Genomic DNA, 15219 nt, shown 5'->3' with positions numbered 1-15219 from the left:
AAAAAAAGTTCTGGATTATTTCTGCATATGTGTGGAGATTACAGCAAAATGATAGTTTGGGAAAGAGAGAACATTTTTGCTATGAATAACCTTAGACTTTGATGGATTTTTTCAGATGTTTTGAGGATACTGGACATCTTCACCTTGATTAAAAAAAAACTCTCAGCTTGAAGTTAGTTTTCAGTTTCTTCCTTAAATTTCCTCTTAATTTATGTTAAAAGATTAAATAAGATGCTTGGACAGTGCCACTGTTTCTGTCTTTCTTCTCATCTCATCTCTAATCAATTATTCATGGTGCTTTTGTTCTTTTTGTCCGTAAATGTGCTGTTAATGTTGCACAGACTGTGGATCTCAGTGGAACTAGCCAGACTATATTTGTGGACGGTGGAAAAAAACACATCTTTCTGTCTAGCTAAGCATACTGTACCACATCTTCAGAGCTAAAACTGTTCAGTCAGTATCTGTAATTACCGTGGTATGATGTCAAAGCATTATTTCAAGTTTAAAAGCACTGGGAATACTGATACAATAGTTGTCTACTGGTTTGTTGCAAGCCTTGTGAATTAGTGAGTTATTGCTGTCTTCTATAGCATTTCTTCATGGCCAGGTACAGTGCACACTGCCCAGTTCTGCTTTTTTGATTTTCTTTTCTTAAAGGACCAAAAAAATCTGCAACTATCAAATATTAATACACTGGATAAGCCAAAAGTCTTGTAGTAGACGTTAGTGGTATTGTTATGTGTCAAGTGTGAACAGCAACAACTTATGGTCAAAGCATCAGGACATTTTCTGATGCAGGTATCCAAAACAACCTACAGGCCAGTATTTAGACATCTGTTAAACAACAGGTACTAAGATGAACTTGGGGACTTTTTCAAATGTGAATGCAGCAATTCTGCAGGTTTTTGTCCGCTGGGGTTTTTTTTTTTGTTGTTGTTTTTTTGTTTTGGTTTTATTCATTTTATCGGGCAAGGCAAACATGAAGGATTTTCACAGGATGACCTTTGGTCATCAGGACCCAGACCATCTGGTTCTGTTGATCTTTAAGAGTTTTCCTCCTACTTTATAGATACAGGAACCACCAATCCAGCCTCAGATCTACAGAAAGTGGTCCAAGCCTTATCAGGGGAGGTTTATCTCCATGAGAAAGAGCACGTCATTGCATCTCCACCCATCCTCCAGAGACAGGGTTCAGTGGCAGTGGTGCTCCATGGAGACATCATTGCCACACTGTCATCTTCATCCAAGATCATGTGCTCTTTCTTCTTATTCTCAAATCTCTTAAATTAGCTATTTCTCCAAGTTAGACATTAAGAGATGTATTTGATGGTAATATTGCAACAGAGACATCACTTATGTTTGACACCATATCTTTTTTATTCTGTAGCTCACTTGCTTTAACATTTTAACCAAAGCAGCTGATAAGATGCTGACAGGAAGCAAACGACCCGCTCCACCCATCTTTTCAGCATGAAATACGTTAGTTAAGGTCATCCTCATCAAAGCATGGTTTCCGCTTTATCTACACTGAGGTCTGCTGAAGTAAACAGGGATCAGTCCGAAGGGTTTCCTGTAATTATCCAATTAGCACACACAGGAACTTGAGCATAGCACAGTATTTTCATCAAAGCAACAACTCTGGCTCTGAGATTACATTGTAATCTAAATTAGTGACTCCTGTTCTGCTTTTGAGTTTTCAAAAGTAGAATGGGAGGCCTCTCAGCTCCCAGTTTGGATTGTAGAACACTTTGGTATACAGAGTTCATGGTTCACTCAACAAAGCAAAGGGTCATCAGCAGAGATGGGCAGTAACGCGGTACTGTAATCCGATTACTTTTTTCAAGTAACGACTAAAGTAAGGGATTACTATTGCAAAAAAGGTCTCATGACAATGACGTAAGCGAGTGCGACGTTCGTGGAAACTCCTGTGTGCAGATCAACAATGGATAATATAACGGGTGCGGCAGAGAGTATGAGCGTGCAGCGTTTAAAGCGTGGAAGTACTGACCTTACTTTGAGTTTGATTCCGTAAAAAGTGACAAAAAATATTAGCGTACGCTGTTCCCTGCATGGGAGGAAAACTTCGCTTTACAGCGAAAAAACCCCTAAACTTCCGAGCAAGCACCGAGTGCGCTACCACGGAATGGGAAATTCACAGACAAACTCGCGGATTCTTCCACTGACCGCTGCAGCTCACCTGTACCAGGGCAAGCATCTGCCTGCTATACAAGTGAAAATAGAGCAACAGGACCGCTGAGTCTTTTATTTATTTATTTATTTATTTATTTTTTGCTGTGGTTCACTTGCATTTATTTGAAAGACTGCGTGTGAACACAAAAAATTTTTTCTTTTATGTGCTCGAATGTGCAGAAAATAGGTTTAAATGTTAAACAAATTTCTTCTAGTCAGAATGTTGCATATAATTTAATTTTTGCTTGATGCATAAAGTTAAAAGATTAAAACTAATAAAACAAGCTTTAAAAAGAGACTTTTCCATTTGATTACATTTTGTATGATGGATTCTGAAGAAAAAGTAGAATTGGGCTGAAAGATCTATTTCTTTATCACCTCTTCAGGTTGTAAATCGTGTTTTTAAAAAGTAACTAAATAACTAAGTAATTAATTACTTTTGAAAATAAGTAATCAGTAAAGTAACGGGATTACTTTTGGGGGGAAGTAATCAGTAACTAATTTTTTCAAGTAACTTGACCTACACTGGGTCCCTGTTTTCTGGCCATGTGGTTACCTGCTCACCCACTGAGCTAAACTGGCACCCAGTAGCTTCACTTTCATTTCATCTGTCCAAGGGACATTTTTCTGGAAGTCTCATTGTTTGCAGACCTTCTCCCATGTTCTTCTTAGAGAAGAGTCTCTCCCCTAACTAGCAACTCTAACAACCCAGACGTTCTAGTTTTGTCTTCTTCTTGTTATTCTGAAATTAGGTTTCTGTAGTGGTATCAAGAATGGTTGGAAGGACATTTTGCACAGTTCACTATTCTTGATAGTTTTTACCCTTTCAGTGTGGTTATCACCAGCTTTGCAAGTACTACAGAACTATAGCACTTATTACACTGGGGGACAACAGTGTAACTCCCACTTTTTTTCCAATTCAAATCTACCCTGTAATTAAGTCTGTCAACTCCATATCCAGCTTCCAAAGTGGTATCTCTACATATAGTGAAGAAACTGTTACTTTGAAAGAGAGAGATGAATAAAAGCTTCTCCAGCTAACCATAAAACACCTTGTTATATCAGACTTAGTGAAATAGCCCTATTAGATCCAGCGAGACCTATCCAGTCCTCATTACGCCCTTCAGTGAACTCGCTCCCATCTGCCCTGCCATCAGTCACCAAGGAATATTTAAAAGTAATTGTCATGAAGCGAGCAGAATAGATTTCAGACCTGCCACAGAGGGAAAGATTATGCCTCACTGACCACTTTAAGAGTAAATCTCAGTGGCCTTGTTCATTTCTCTATTTTTTCTGCCAAGTTTTTTTTTCTATACATGTTTCATCTTTTTTTTCAATGTAGTATGCTCTCATTGGAATCAGGAAGGATTTCTGTCAGAAAATCTTCTTAAAGCAGCACTTGGCAAGATTTTGATGGGGAAAAAATGCCCATGTGATCAGACTAAATCATGAAGCGCAGCTCATCCACACTAATGAGGAGCTGAAAATTTGGCCTGTTTTCCCCCACTGAAATGTTTGTGTCTGGGTCATCCCTGTTGGGAAGTCTTGTATTCCAGAGTCTTACCGCAAAGATTTGAAAGGATTCCGGCTAGGTGTTTTCCCAAACTTCTTGGCTTAAAAAGTGAACTTATCCATTGCTGGAGTTTCTAATTTGTGTCAAATAGAACAATTTCTGCATGGGCACACTATTCTCTGATCTAGTTTTACATCTATTCTAAATATAAACATTTCAAGATCTCTTGTTGCTGTTTTAGCTTTAGTAAAATCTTCTTCATCCCAGAGAGTCTCCGTTTCTCTTCCTTCCCTTCATCCAATCTGTGAGACATGCAGCAGCCTCTCATTGGGCTCCCTTTAAGCTTATAGCAATCATCAGAGAGCCACTCCACAGTGACTCATTGCATTTATATTTAAGCCTCTTTCTGTCATCTCTACATGTCCACTGATCCAACCATCCATCAGTCAGCACCTCTACAAACAACAGGCCTATCTCACTGCTGCACCAAATCTTCTTATGGCCTAAAGAGCCATTGACACAATGGATCTCTGCTTCTCCTTGTTTTCTCCTTTCACCGTTTTTAGCAACATTTATTCTTACGCTAACCTTCCACATCTTCCCTTATTTAGTCTATCTTATGGCTTCACTAGTGTGATTCTTTGTTAGAAGCAATGTTCCCAAAGGAGCATAGCCCACACATTCTCTCATCACTGTCACTTATCTACTCCATCTCCACAGTGACTGAGAAACTGATACCTACACCTCCTCTCTATAGAGATCTCTTTACATGGTGCATTGTTGCCATTCACGTTTCACCTGTATAATTTAGAGCTGGAGAAGCAATAAAGCACAAGAGATGTTCATTAGTCCAACAAGTCCAAATCCAACAAGATATTTTGCCAAATCTGTGATGCTTTAAATTGAGCTTTAAATGCTATAAATTTAGAATAATTCAGCTTATAATGGGTTTCAACTGTGTAAATTTCTATAGCTTTTGGCCACAGGGGGGCGCTCCTTGCTCAGTGCCAGAGACTGTCTGTTGAAAATAGAAAAGCTAAATACTGTAATGAAATAAGCAACTCTGTGTCCACTACAGAAACAAACCTGGTTGGCTTTATTTTGTTTTTATCATCAGCAGTCTAGTTGCATTAAAAGTCTGTTTTTCCGTTCTCAAATATTTTTTTGAGAAACAATTCAAAATTCAAATGAATTTTCTGAGAATTCATTTGATTGTGCAGTTGCAATAATGGCAGTTATTGATTAACAGTAGTTCTAATTAAACATTTGACATCCACAACATCATAGTGCTGTTTTTTAATATTATCTGTTTGTTAGTTTTGTGTTTCTGTTGCTCCAGAGTAGCCATAATGCAGTTAATTGACCTTAAAAAAGCCCAGATATTCAGTACATCATTGCACAATGCTGTATAAAAAACCTACAATCAATATTTTTTTCTGATTAAAACTATTTCAATTGTTAGGATTTTAATAACTACAAGTCACGTGCCTTGACCTCCACCCCTCTGCTTTGAATATTTAGCCACCACAGAAATAGTGAGTTGTTTCAGGTAATAGTTTGCTTGGGAAGCCTCTTGTTGATTGGACTTGATTACATCACTTCCTTTACATGTAAATAGTTTTGTTGCGGTAACAACTGTGGCATCTAAATAATGGTACTAATTAGCAGGAAGGTACTGCTGTGCAGTGAAGAAAGCTAATCCATAATGCATGACTTTTATTCGTGTATAAACAGCTTGTTTCAAATGTCTTTTTGAAACTATAATGTGGGGTATGAAGAATGTTTGTCCTGTCAATTTTTATAATGTGCCTACGCCTTTCAAATTTCAACATAAACAACTGCTGATGTGATTTGTTGCTATATAAATGAAACTGAATTGAATTGAACATGCCATGGTTCTAATCAATACACACAAACATACAGTGCACTTTAGACTTGGCAGCCATGTTCCAGGTGCTCGTGTCCTCGTGACAATTCACAACAGCCTCATGGCAATTTATATTATAAGGTAAAGCCCCTACAATCACTCTGTGCCCTGTGAGCAAGCACTTGGTGACAGTGGGAAGGAAAATCTCCTTTTTACCAGGAAAGACCTCGGATACAACCAGGCTCATGGAGGGACAGCCATCCATTGAGATAAGTCATGGGCAAGGGGAAAGAGAAGAGAAGAGAGTTCCCAGTTATTAAATACAATAGTGTTGTATAAACACACAGAGAGTGGAAAGAGATGTGTGAAGAAGAAACGTAAAGCGCCCTCAGCAGCCTAACCTTTGCAGCATAAATAAGGGAAGGTTCAGACTCAGCTGATACAGTCCTAACTAAAAGCTTTATCAAAAAGGAAGGTTTTAAGTGTATTTCAAAATTAGAGTGCACATATGCTCTTCATCTAAACTGGGAGCTAGTTCCACAGGAGAGCGGCCTGATAGCCAATGAAGAGCAGCTAATATGGGAAAAGTCCACTTAGTACTCTTGATTCAAACCACTCCAGTACAATTCCTTTAATACTAACAGTGTGTTTAAATCGCTGTAGTAAAATACTGTGGTCAACAGTATCAAATGGACAAGCACTGAGATGCTTGTCCATTTGATACTTTTTGACCACTGTCAAAAAGTCATGCTCCAGTGTGTGTGTGTGTGTGTGTGTGTGTGTGTGTGTGTGTGTGTGTGTGTTAATTTATATTGGGTTCACATACTTTCTGCATTTCTCTGTTATGGGTCCCTGAGAAAAAAAGGTGAGATATGTGGTTTCTGTTGACTAATTCCATGATTCAAACCACCCTCATTTTGTAGGAGAGACTGACATTCCCCTGAGAAAACCTTTGAATACAGTAAACACAAATTATGCACAGTTGGTGACTGGGGTTTATAGCCTCTGTCATTTATTTGTCATATTTATCAACTACTTAAATGAACACTTTAACTAATAAAAACGTGTCACATATAAATATGTAAGCGAAAACCTTGTTTTTTTCTGATTTGGTCGTGTGTGCTGCAGATGTGTTTTGGCTCTCTGCTGCCTCTCTGTGGTCTTAAATAAACATTACATTTCACTGTGATAGTGCTCTCTCTATTCAGCTTGATTTCATTATCACTATTGCGTTAAATCCAAATAACGCACAAGTTCATCTGTGATAACATCTGTGGTAATGTAACATTATAAACTGTGTAAGAAGAGCCGCATGCAAATAAAATCATGGATACGGTTTTAATAATGTCCTTGAAGCAAACTTTTTTCTTCAATGGCAATTATTAAAAAGAAGCTAAGCAGATCCTCATTAATCTTATAATATCATTCTGCTTATAACCTTTTTATTATAAAAAATATGACATCAAACATGAAACAGGCATGAGAAACAAAGAACAATCCAAACAGGTTTCCTGCTGCACCTTCAACTGTACAGGTAATGATTCAGAGTCAGAATTCAATTCAATTGAATCACAACATTAAGGCAGTTTATACTGTAGGATAAACCCTGCGGTATTACATAGAACATTCTAGCAACTGGAGCAAGCACTTGGTGACAGTGGGAAGAAAAAAACCTCTTTTAATAGGAAGAAGCCTCTGCTCTGGGAGGGACGGCTTCTTCTTCTACCACGTCTGGTTGGCTGTGAGGGGGGCAGACAAAAGACACACTGTCTGAGAGACAGAGATTAACAATAGAAATTAATATAGAGATTACAATTATTGATTACATGTACAGTGGTGTATAAAAGTAATAAAAAACTGTGATTTTTACAGTGTGTTTTTTCCCTTTCTTCCTTCATCCAGGCATATGGGCCAACTTTTTAATACCCCTGAAAAATGGAGAAGTGATCGAGGGTCAGTATGTGGAGCTGCAGGCCCGGTACACTGGCGGCAACCCAAATTCCAAGAGTATCGCCTGGAACTTTTTGATGCCTAACACCAGCCAGATGAAGATGGTAAGGAAACAATTACACTTAAGTCTAATATACTGTATATCAAGCCAAGACAAGAAAAGACTTAAAGGTTTCTAATACTACTGTGCTGTGCAGATAGATGATCCAAAAGGAGGATCACAATCAAATAGATTTAGGGGAAGAAAGAGAACTCAGGAAGGGAAAGGATACAGGGGTTTTTTTTATTATTTCCCTTAGTGTCTCACCTTACTTTACTCTTTACAGGAAGAAACATTCATTAAATGTAAAAACATTTTCACTGATAAAAGAACAAAACTTAACTGCAATCTATTCAGAGTCGTATGTGTTTAGACAAGATAAAGTGAGCAATTCCCCTCTGACAAATTGTTCAATTCTATTGTATTTTATTTATACAGCACCAAATCACAACAACAGTCACCTCAAGTCACTTTATAGTGTAAGGTAGATCGTACAATAATAGAGAGAAAAACCCAACAATCATATGACCCCCTATGAGCAAGCACTTTGGCAACAGTGGGAAGTAAAAACTCAGTTTTAACAGGAAGAAACCTGCGGCAGAACCAGGCTCAGGGAGGGGCGGGGCCATCTGCTGCGACCAGTTGGGGTGAGAGAAGGAAGACAGGATAAGACATGCTGTGGAAGTGAGACAGAGATTATTAACTAGAAATAATATGTATATAAACACATAGTGAGCGAGAAAGGTGACTGAAGAAGAAATACTCAGTGCATCATGGGAATCCTCCAGCAGCCTCAGCATAACTCAGGGTCACCTGATCATGCCCTAACTGTACTACTTTAGCAAGAAGGAAACTCTGAATCCTAATTTTAAAAGTAGAGATAGTGTCTGTCTCCCCAATCCAAATCTGGTTCCACAGAAGCGGGGCCTGAAAACTGAAGGCTCTTCCTCCCATTCTACTTTTAAATATCCTAGGAACAACAAGTAAGCCTACAGTCTGAGAGCAAAGTGCTCTAATGGGGTGGTATGGTACTAATTATGTAAGTAACTAAAATTTGACAAAGTGATATTTTTTCCAAACTGCTAATATATGTTTCCTATGCATAATATAATAATAGTAATATGGAGAAAATAATTGACAAGAACCTATTGTGCCTTTTCCAGCTCTTGGTTTTGTTTTTGAATGCTATTAGAGTTGCTTGGCATCATTTGTAGTTGAAAGTAATCATAAATACCAATGCATGAGTTCTTGGTGCAGCCCCTCAGTTCATCTTCTCTTTTAAACAGACAGTTTTTGCTCCTCACCGTTCTTACCTTTAAGGTAACAGGCGATGATGCGTTTAGATCACTGTGGAGTGATTTTGGCCCACTCTTCTTTGCAGAATGCTTTAATTCTTTCACATTGGAGGGCTTTTGAGAATAAACGGTCTGTTTAAGGTCTTGCCAAAGCATCTCAATCAGATTTAAGTTGTTTTCTTTTGCTGCTATGTTCTGGATCACTTTCCTGGTGCATAACTCAAATGTAATTGAACTTCAGAATACAAGCTGATGGCAGGAGCTTTTCCTTCAGGATTCTCTGGTATAAAGCAGAATTCAAGGTTCCATCAGTTACAGCAAGTGATCAAGGTCCAGACCATCAGGTGACTAGATTACTCAAAGAAAACAGATTTTAATCTAAGAACATCTTTACTTTTTACTGTAAATGATGCATCTGCCTTGAACCGTTCTATTTATACTGTATTTCAGCCCCTTCCACTGCAGAGATACATATGCTGGAACTAGGTTTTATATCAGGCTTCTTTTGTTGTGTTTTGTTTTTTATTGTACAAGAACCATGTAGCTGACGCTGAAATGTTTGTGTGGGTTGCCATGACAACACCAAAGTGAATCTGAGATCGTTATTGTTTTCTATTTGTTTTCTTTATTTGCTTCTCATGCTTGTGTACATTTGCAGTAGGAAAGGTAATCTATGAATCCAGTGATATATCCTGCTTATAAGAAATGTTTCTGTTAAAATATTATTGTGAAGTAGTCACTTCCTGTGAGTTGCGGGAACCGGAAGTTGTGCGCGGGAGAGACAAGACAGAACGGTAACACGGCGGACTTTTCGGAATATACAACTTTTCTACTGCTGGTTTTACAAGGCGTACACGGTAAAAAATCATTATGCTGTTATTTGTTTAACACTTGTGCACCTTGTGAAAGGAAATAAGTGGCTGAGATGAATATCATATGTGCTATCGATATTATTTTACTTGTTTCTAGTTTTCACGGTGCTCCATGATTGTGAGAGGAATAAAAGAATTGTGGACATCAGTACGAAGCGTGGATTCTTTCGACCAGAGTAGAAACAAGCCATATTCGTTAGAATGTAGTATTTATCTAACAATACAGACCTGCATAATTTGTGTTAATTAAATTGCAGAGAATGAGAGCTGAGAATTTATAGATCAGGTTCAAGAACATTAATATTACTGTTTAATTTGGCCTTATAGGTGGAAATGTGAAGGTTAGATTTTATTTTATTCACAACTGAACATAGAAAACATGTCCAATGTTTAAACTGAGAACGTACCTTTTTAAAGTGTGGGCTGTGAGTCCGCCGTGCACTGTTTACCTCACCTGCCGATATGCGTCATGTGTAGTTGCTTTGGAGGAGGCTGTAAAACTTTGTGTAGAGTCCAGTAAAGGTTGATGAGTCAGTGAAGCTAACTTCTGTCCAATGTCAGTGATACTAAGGTGAGTTGTTGAAGATGTCCTGAACTTTCCTCTGTAAGCACTGCTGATTTTACCAGTGTTAGTGAAACTTTCTTTTCTTTAAAGTCTTGCACTTGGACATTTAGCAAATAAATCTCTGGAAATGTTTTGGATAAATACAAAGTCCATTACATCCCTGACCTGGATGTCAGTGACACAGGTCAGTGATATCTGTTATGCACAACTACTTCTTCGTGTGCTTTCTTTTATGTACTAAAAGACCCCAAAAAACCCCCTTTTTTTAATCTTCTTTTTGTTTCATGTGACGCTTGCTTTCTGTCCTTCTGTCCAGATCATCTCCTACACCGACAACGAGGTGAAGGTGTTTGACGGACAGTTTAAGGGCCGTGTCGGTTTCCTACATCAGATGCCATCATCAGATGTGTCGTTCTACATCAACAACACCCGGGAGTCCGATTCAGGAAGCTACATCTTTCAGATTGTTAATGATGGTATTACTGAAACGGTTACCCTGGATGTGAAAGGTAAGGGAAATTCACCCGTTGCACAGCTGTACTTCTCAGATTCACTGTGAAACAGTAAAACAGAAAGTCTTGTAATAAAACATTACATAATCCTCTCCCCTCAGTCCCTCCTTCTGTTCCGAAGTGCTCTATGACAGGGAAGCCAGAGGTAAAAGGAAATGTTACTCTGATCTGCATGTCCAGCTCTGGGAAACCTATTCCTTTGTACAAGTGGAAGAAAACCAGCCCCACCTCTGAGGTCTTCTTCTCACCCATGCTCAGTGAGTGCACAGCGAAAAAACAAAGAGTCATTGTTTGCTATAAATGTGAATTATTGATAGAAAAAGCAGCCTGCACACCGTCTTTTGGGATTGTCACTTAGCACATCTTTGAGAACTGTTATACATGTGAAATAATGTGTCTTCATGTGTGTTTGACTGTCTTTTCCATGTAAACTGCTGTGTTAGATGAGAAGACTGGCACTCTGAAGCTGAACAACCTGAGCAGCAACATGTCGGGGAAATACGTGTGCACAGCCAGCAACACGGTGGCAGAAAAGAGCTGCGCAATCGACCTGCACATTACCAACTGTACGCAGCAAGTGTAACCCTGGTTATGGTTTATTAATAAAAATAAGTGATGAAAAATAGTTATGGACCACACATTCAGATACACTATTATCAAGCATGAACAGCGAGCATCGATGTAATTAATTATTTCTGTTGGACACGATCATATCCTACTAATTTCTTATGACTGCTGACACGTCATAAGAAAACTAAATGAATATGCAGCGAACTTTCTTACATATATATTAAAATATTACAAATATACAATAATTTAGCAAAAGTATCATTATAAACCCCTATCACTCATGACTTACACAGATTCAAAGTAAAAAACAAACCCTGTTTGCCAGACATGTTTAACGTTGCTAGCATAGGGCTGTGACATTTTACATTGTAACCATTAGCTTAGCTGACTTTTCTATTCAGCAGCTAAGAAAATTATACTTTTGTCAAAGTTGGCTGAATTTGTCTTACTTTAACATGAGTCTGGACAGTCAACCATGCCCAACACAACCTAGCGTCCTGGGAATATATAATGTTGCAGAAGCCTGAAAACAATGGACAGCGGTAAATTAGTGATCAACATCGCAGCATTATTGTAGTGTCTTTACATTACAATATAAAGCGCCTTGAGGCAACAGCTGTTGTGATTTGTCCCTATATAAATGAAACTGAATTGTAGCTTAAAACTGATTTGCTAGGTCACAGCACAACTGGTCACCTGATTAGTCCATCTCTATGTCAAACAGAAAGGACATCTTTACATGACTCGAATATAAAACATTAATCTGCTTTTCTAACCAGTGCTGTACAAGTACTATTGATTCTACACGAAATGAGGTAATAAAAGTGTTTTTAAATTCTTTGAGATAGTAATTGTATGTTCTTTAATTCCAGCCAATAAAGTGGGGGTGATTGTTGGTGCCACAGTTGGCTCAGTGGCTGGCTTCATCTTCCTCCTTTTTGTGTGCCTCGCTTTTGTCTTCGTGATAAGGAGAAGAAACAACGAGGATGACTTGGCCAATGAAATCAAGTGAGTCAGTGTGGCTTAAATGCAAGCAGAATTTTATCATTTAAAATTCGTAACAGCATCTCAGCTGGCCAGCAGATCTGAACCAGGACCCTTTTGCCACAGTGCTAAACAGTGTCAGTTCAGGCAAGTCATAAGTGGCAGCGTTGGTAGATGAAGTTCTTGTTGCTGCTGCTTTGAATCAAATTCATTTTAGTCCTTTGCAGATGACCCAGGTTTTACTTTTGACATGTACCAATTGCACAGGAATGCACATTTTGATCTTGCACATTTCTCAAACTAAAGTGATTCTATCACACCTGTTTAAGAAGCCTGTTTTTCAGATTTAATTTTCATATCCTGTGATAGCAGAAACAAATTACCATAGTTTCAAGATTTAATGAAGTACTCCATTTCAGTGTTACTGTGAACTAATTATGCATTTCTAAAAGTAATCTACACGCCACAAATAAGTAATCCTGCACCTCGATGTCTACAGGGAGGATGCTCAGGCTCCCAAGCGTGTGTCATGGGCTAAGAGCGGCATGGGTTCTGACATCATCTCCAAGAATGGCACCCTGTCCTCCATCGCCTCCAGCCCACACCACAAAGAGTCCTCCCATCACCACAACAACCACCACCACCACCTGCAGCAGTATCCACAGCGCCCCCCCTCAGACACTGCATCCATCATCACCGCCACAGGCAGCAATGCCGGCTATAGACCGTCCCGCCACCAAGGGGCCTCCACTCCCACCCATTACAGCTACAACAACAACACCACCCTGCCACGTGAACAGCCATTGTCCCCCGAGGCCGGCAGCAATGGCGGTTCCATGCCCAGACCCGAGCGCTACACCCAGTTGCCTCAGGCACAGGCGCTGCCGCAAACGTACAACCAGCCTCGGCTGCAGCTCCAGACCGCTCCCTCCCCGCCACCACTACCCACCTCCACCATCATGGCCTCCAACATCACCCGAATGGGAGGCGTGCCCATTATGGTTCCTGCACAGAACCAGGCCGGATCTCTAGTCTAGCATGAGCTAAGGGAATACTCTCACAAAGGATCAATTGCTGATTTTTCAAAGGGACTTTAATATTTAGCAAAGAATTTAAAATGAAAGGTCATTTACTGATGCCAACAAGCTCTCAGACACACTGTTTACTTCCTTTAAGAATACTTACTTATAGTTCTTTTGTACTCTGTATGCACTGTACACATTTGAAACTATGTATAGATATGATTTTCATACATTTGTCCAGTATCATCTTTTCTACTTTATGGATTTTAATGTTTTCATTTTTCATATTTAGATTTTTAAATGTAATTTCTTCCAAACTGTTTTCCTCCTGCCATTTACTAACCGCAGCTGGAACGCTGTGTGTGCTAATCTCACGGACAGAAAAAAAAGAGCACCAGCATGCTACACTTTATCCATTGTCTTTATTTAGAGAAACTACCTGAAGGACTCATAGGTCATTACTGTTTAAGAAGGAGAATGTTGCTCATAAACACTGGGTTTAATCTATGTATTATTAACTCTATTTCAGCACCAGACATCAAAAGACAACATAATGTGTTGTGTGATAAAGTTTGCCCTTGCAAAGTATCCTAATCCTTTTTCTTGGCTTTGCTTCTGTTGGGTTTTCAACTTGCTTTCAAAATGCTTTTAAACTCACTTCTTTAAATACAGATGAGCAAAAGCTTCTGATAATACTGAGCTGTTTAGGACTGCAGAACAGTAAATTTGCTTATATTCTTGACTAGTACTAATAACCAGTGTTGGGGAAGTTACTTTGAAAAGGTAATTAATTATAGTTACTAGTTACTTCTTCAAAAAAGTAACTGTTAGTAACTGAGTTACAATATTCTAAAAGTAATTAATTACTTGAAAAGTAACTATTGCGTTACTTTATAAAAATGTTTAACCCTCTGGGGTCCAGGGTATAATTGGCCATTTTAACCACTTCTGATTTGACCTCTACATTTCACCTTTAAAAACTGTTTACTTGTTTGGTATCATTCTTTTCAGCACAACCTCACGTGTCTGAATTTCCAGTTATGTTTTCATTTTGACATACTGTATTAACACAATTGATCTAAAATCAGACAAAAAACATAAAATCAGAGTAGAAAAAGTTATATTTTTTACTGTAACAACAACAAACATGTTTAATGAATTATATTTCATAACTTTAAATGCAAATATAAATTGTCAATTTTAAAATCCTATGCACAAGTTTTGCAAACAACAACGTTATTTGCATCCATTTACCTTTTACCTTGATTTTTTAAATAACCATTTCAAACTATTTACAGAACAATCAGTTGTTCTGCATTCAATAAGATGCAACACAAATTATTTGTGCCACTCCAAAAACACAATTTCTGTCCACTATAAAGGAGAACATCACAGCCTGATACCTGCAGGTCTGACAGCAGCAGGTGTATCACTCCTGTTTCTACCTGGAGACAGCAGTCGCCTCATTGTTCTGACACACAACACAAAACTATCCACAACACTACACACTAACTACACACTCCAAACACGCTAAACGTCACAAAACTCTCTCTCTCTCTCTCTCTTTTTCGTTAGACAGTGATCATGATTACCGTCCGCGGGAGCGCGCGCAGCTACTTAACGCTGTAGCGTCCACATTACTTACAGCTACTTCCATGCAACTGATATAAGATGCAGTAAGCTGAACACAGCTTCAATCGTCTGTTTGTTGAAAAATAGTAACGGAGCGCATTTTCTTGTTAGTAACTGTAACGGCGTTGTAACGATAGGAATAGTAATTAGTTAGATTACTCATTACTGAAAAAAGTAATGCCGTTATTCCCATCACTGCTAATAGCT

General features: G+C 38.6%; 1 protein-coding gene across 1 annotated transcript in view; it reads left to right on the top strand.

The window, feature by feature from the left end:
* LOC146623780 (endothelial cell-selective adhesion molecule-like) overlaps positions 1 to 14000 on the top strand; it is a 51506-nt gene extending 37506 nt beyond the window's left edge. The window contains exons 2-7 of the mRNA XM_085364289.1: positions 7473 to 7624; positions 10609 to 10801; positions 10906 to 11061; positions 11248 to 11370; positions 12247 to 12382; positions 12858 to 14000. Coding sequence (XP_085220415.1) covers positions 7473 to 7624; positions 10609 to 10801; positions 10906 to 11061; positions 11248 to 11370; positions 12247 to 12382; positions 12858 to 13395 — 1298 coding nt within the window. The 3' untranslated portion in view covers positions 13396 to 14000. The remainder of the gene's footprint in view (positions 1 to 7472; positions 7625 to 10608; positions 10802 to 10905; positions 11062 to 11247; positions 11371 to 12246; positions 12383 to 12857) is intronic.
* The last annotated feature ends 1219 nt before the right edge of the window (positions 14001 to 15219 follow it).

The sequence above is a fragment of the Diplotaxodon limnothrissa genome, linkage group LG10 (genome assembly GCF_057381915.1).
Source record: "Diplotaxodon limnothrissa isolate DT_005_m linkage group LG10, D_limnothrissa_male_GT1.1, whole genome shotgun sequence".
NCBI lineage: Eukaryota > Metazoa > Chordata > Actinopteri > Cichliformes > Cichlidae > Diplotaxodon > Diplotaxodon limnothrissa.
This window is presented reverse-complemented; position numbering and strand designations above follow the sequence as displayed.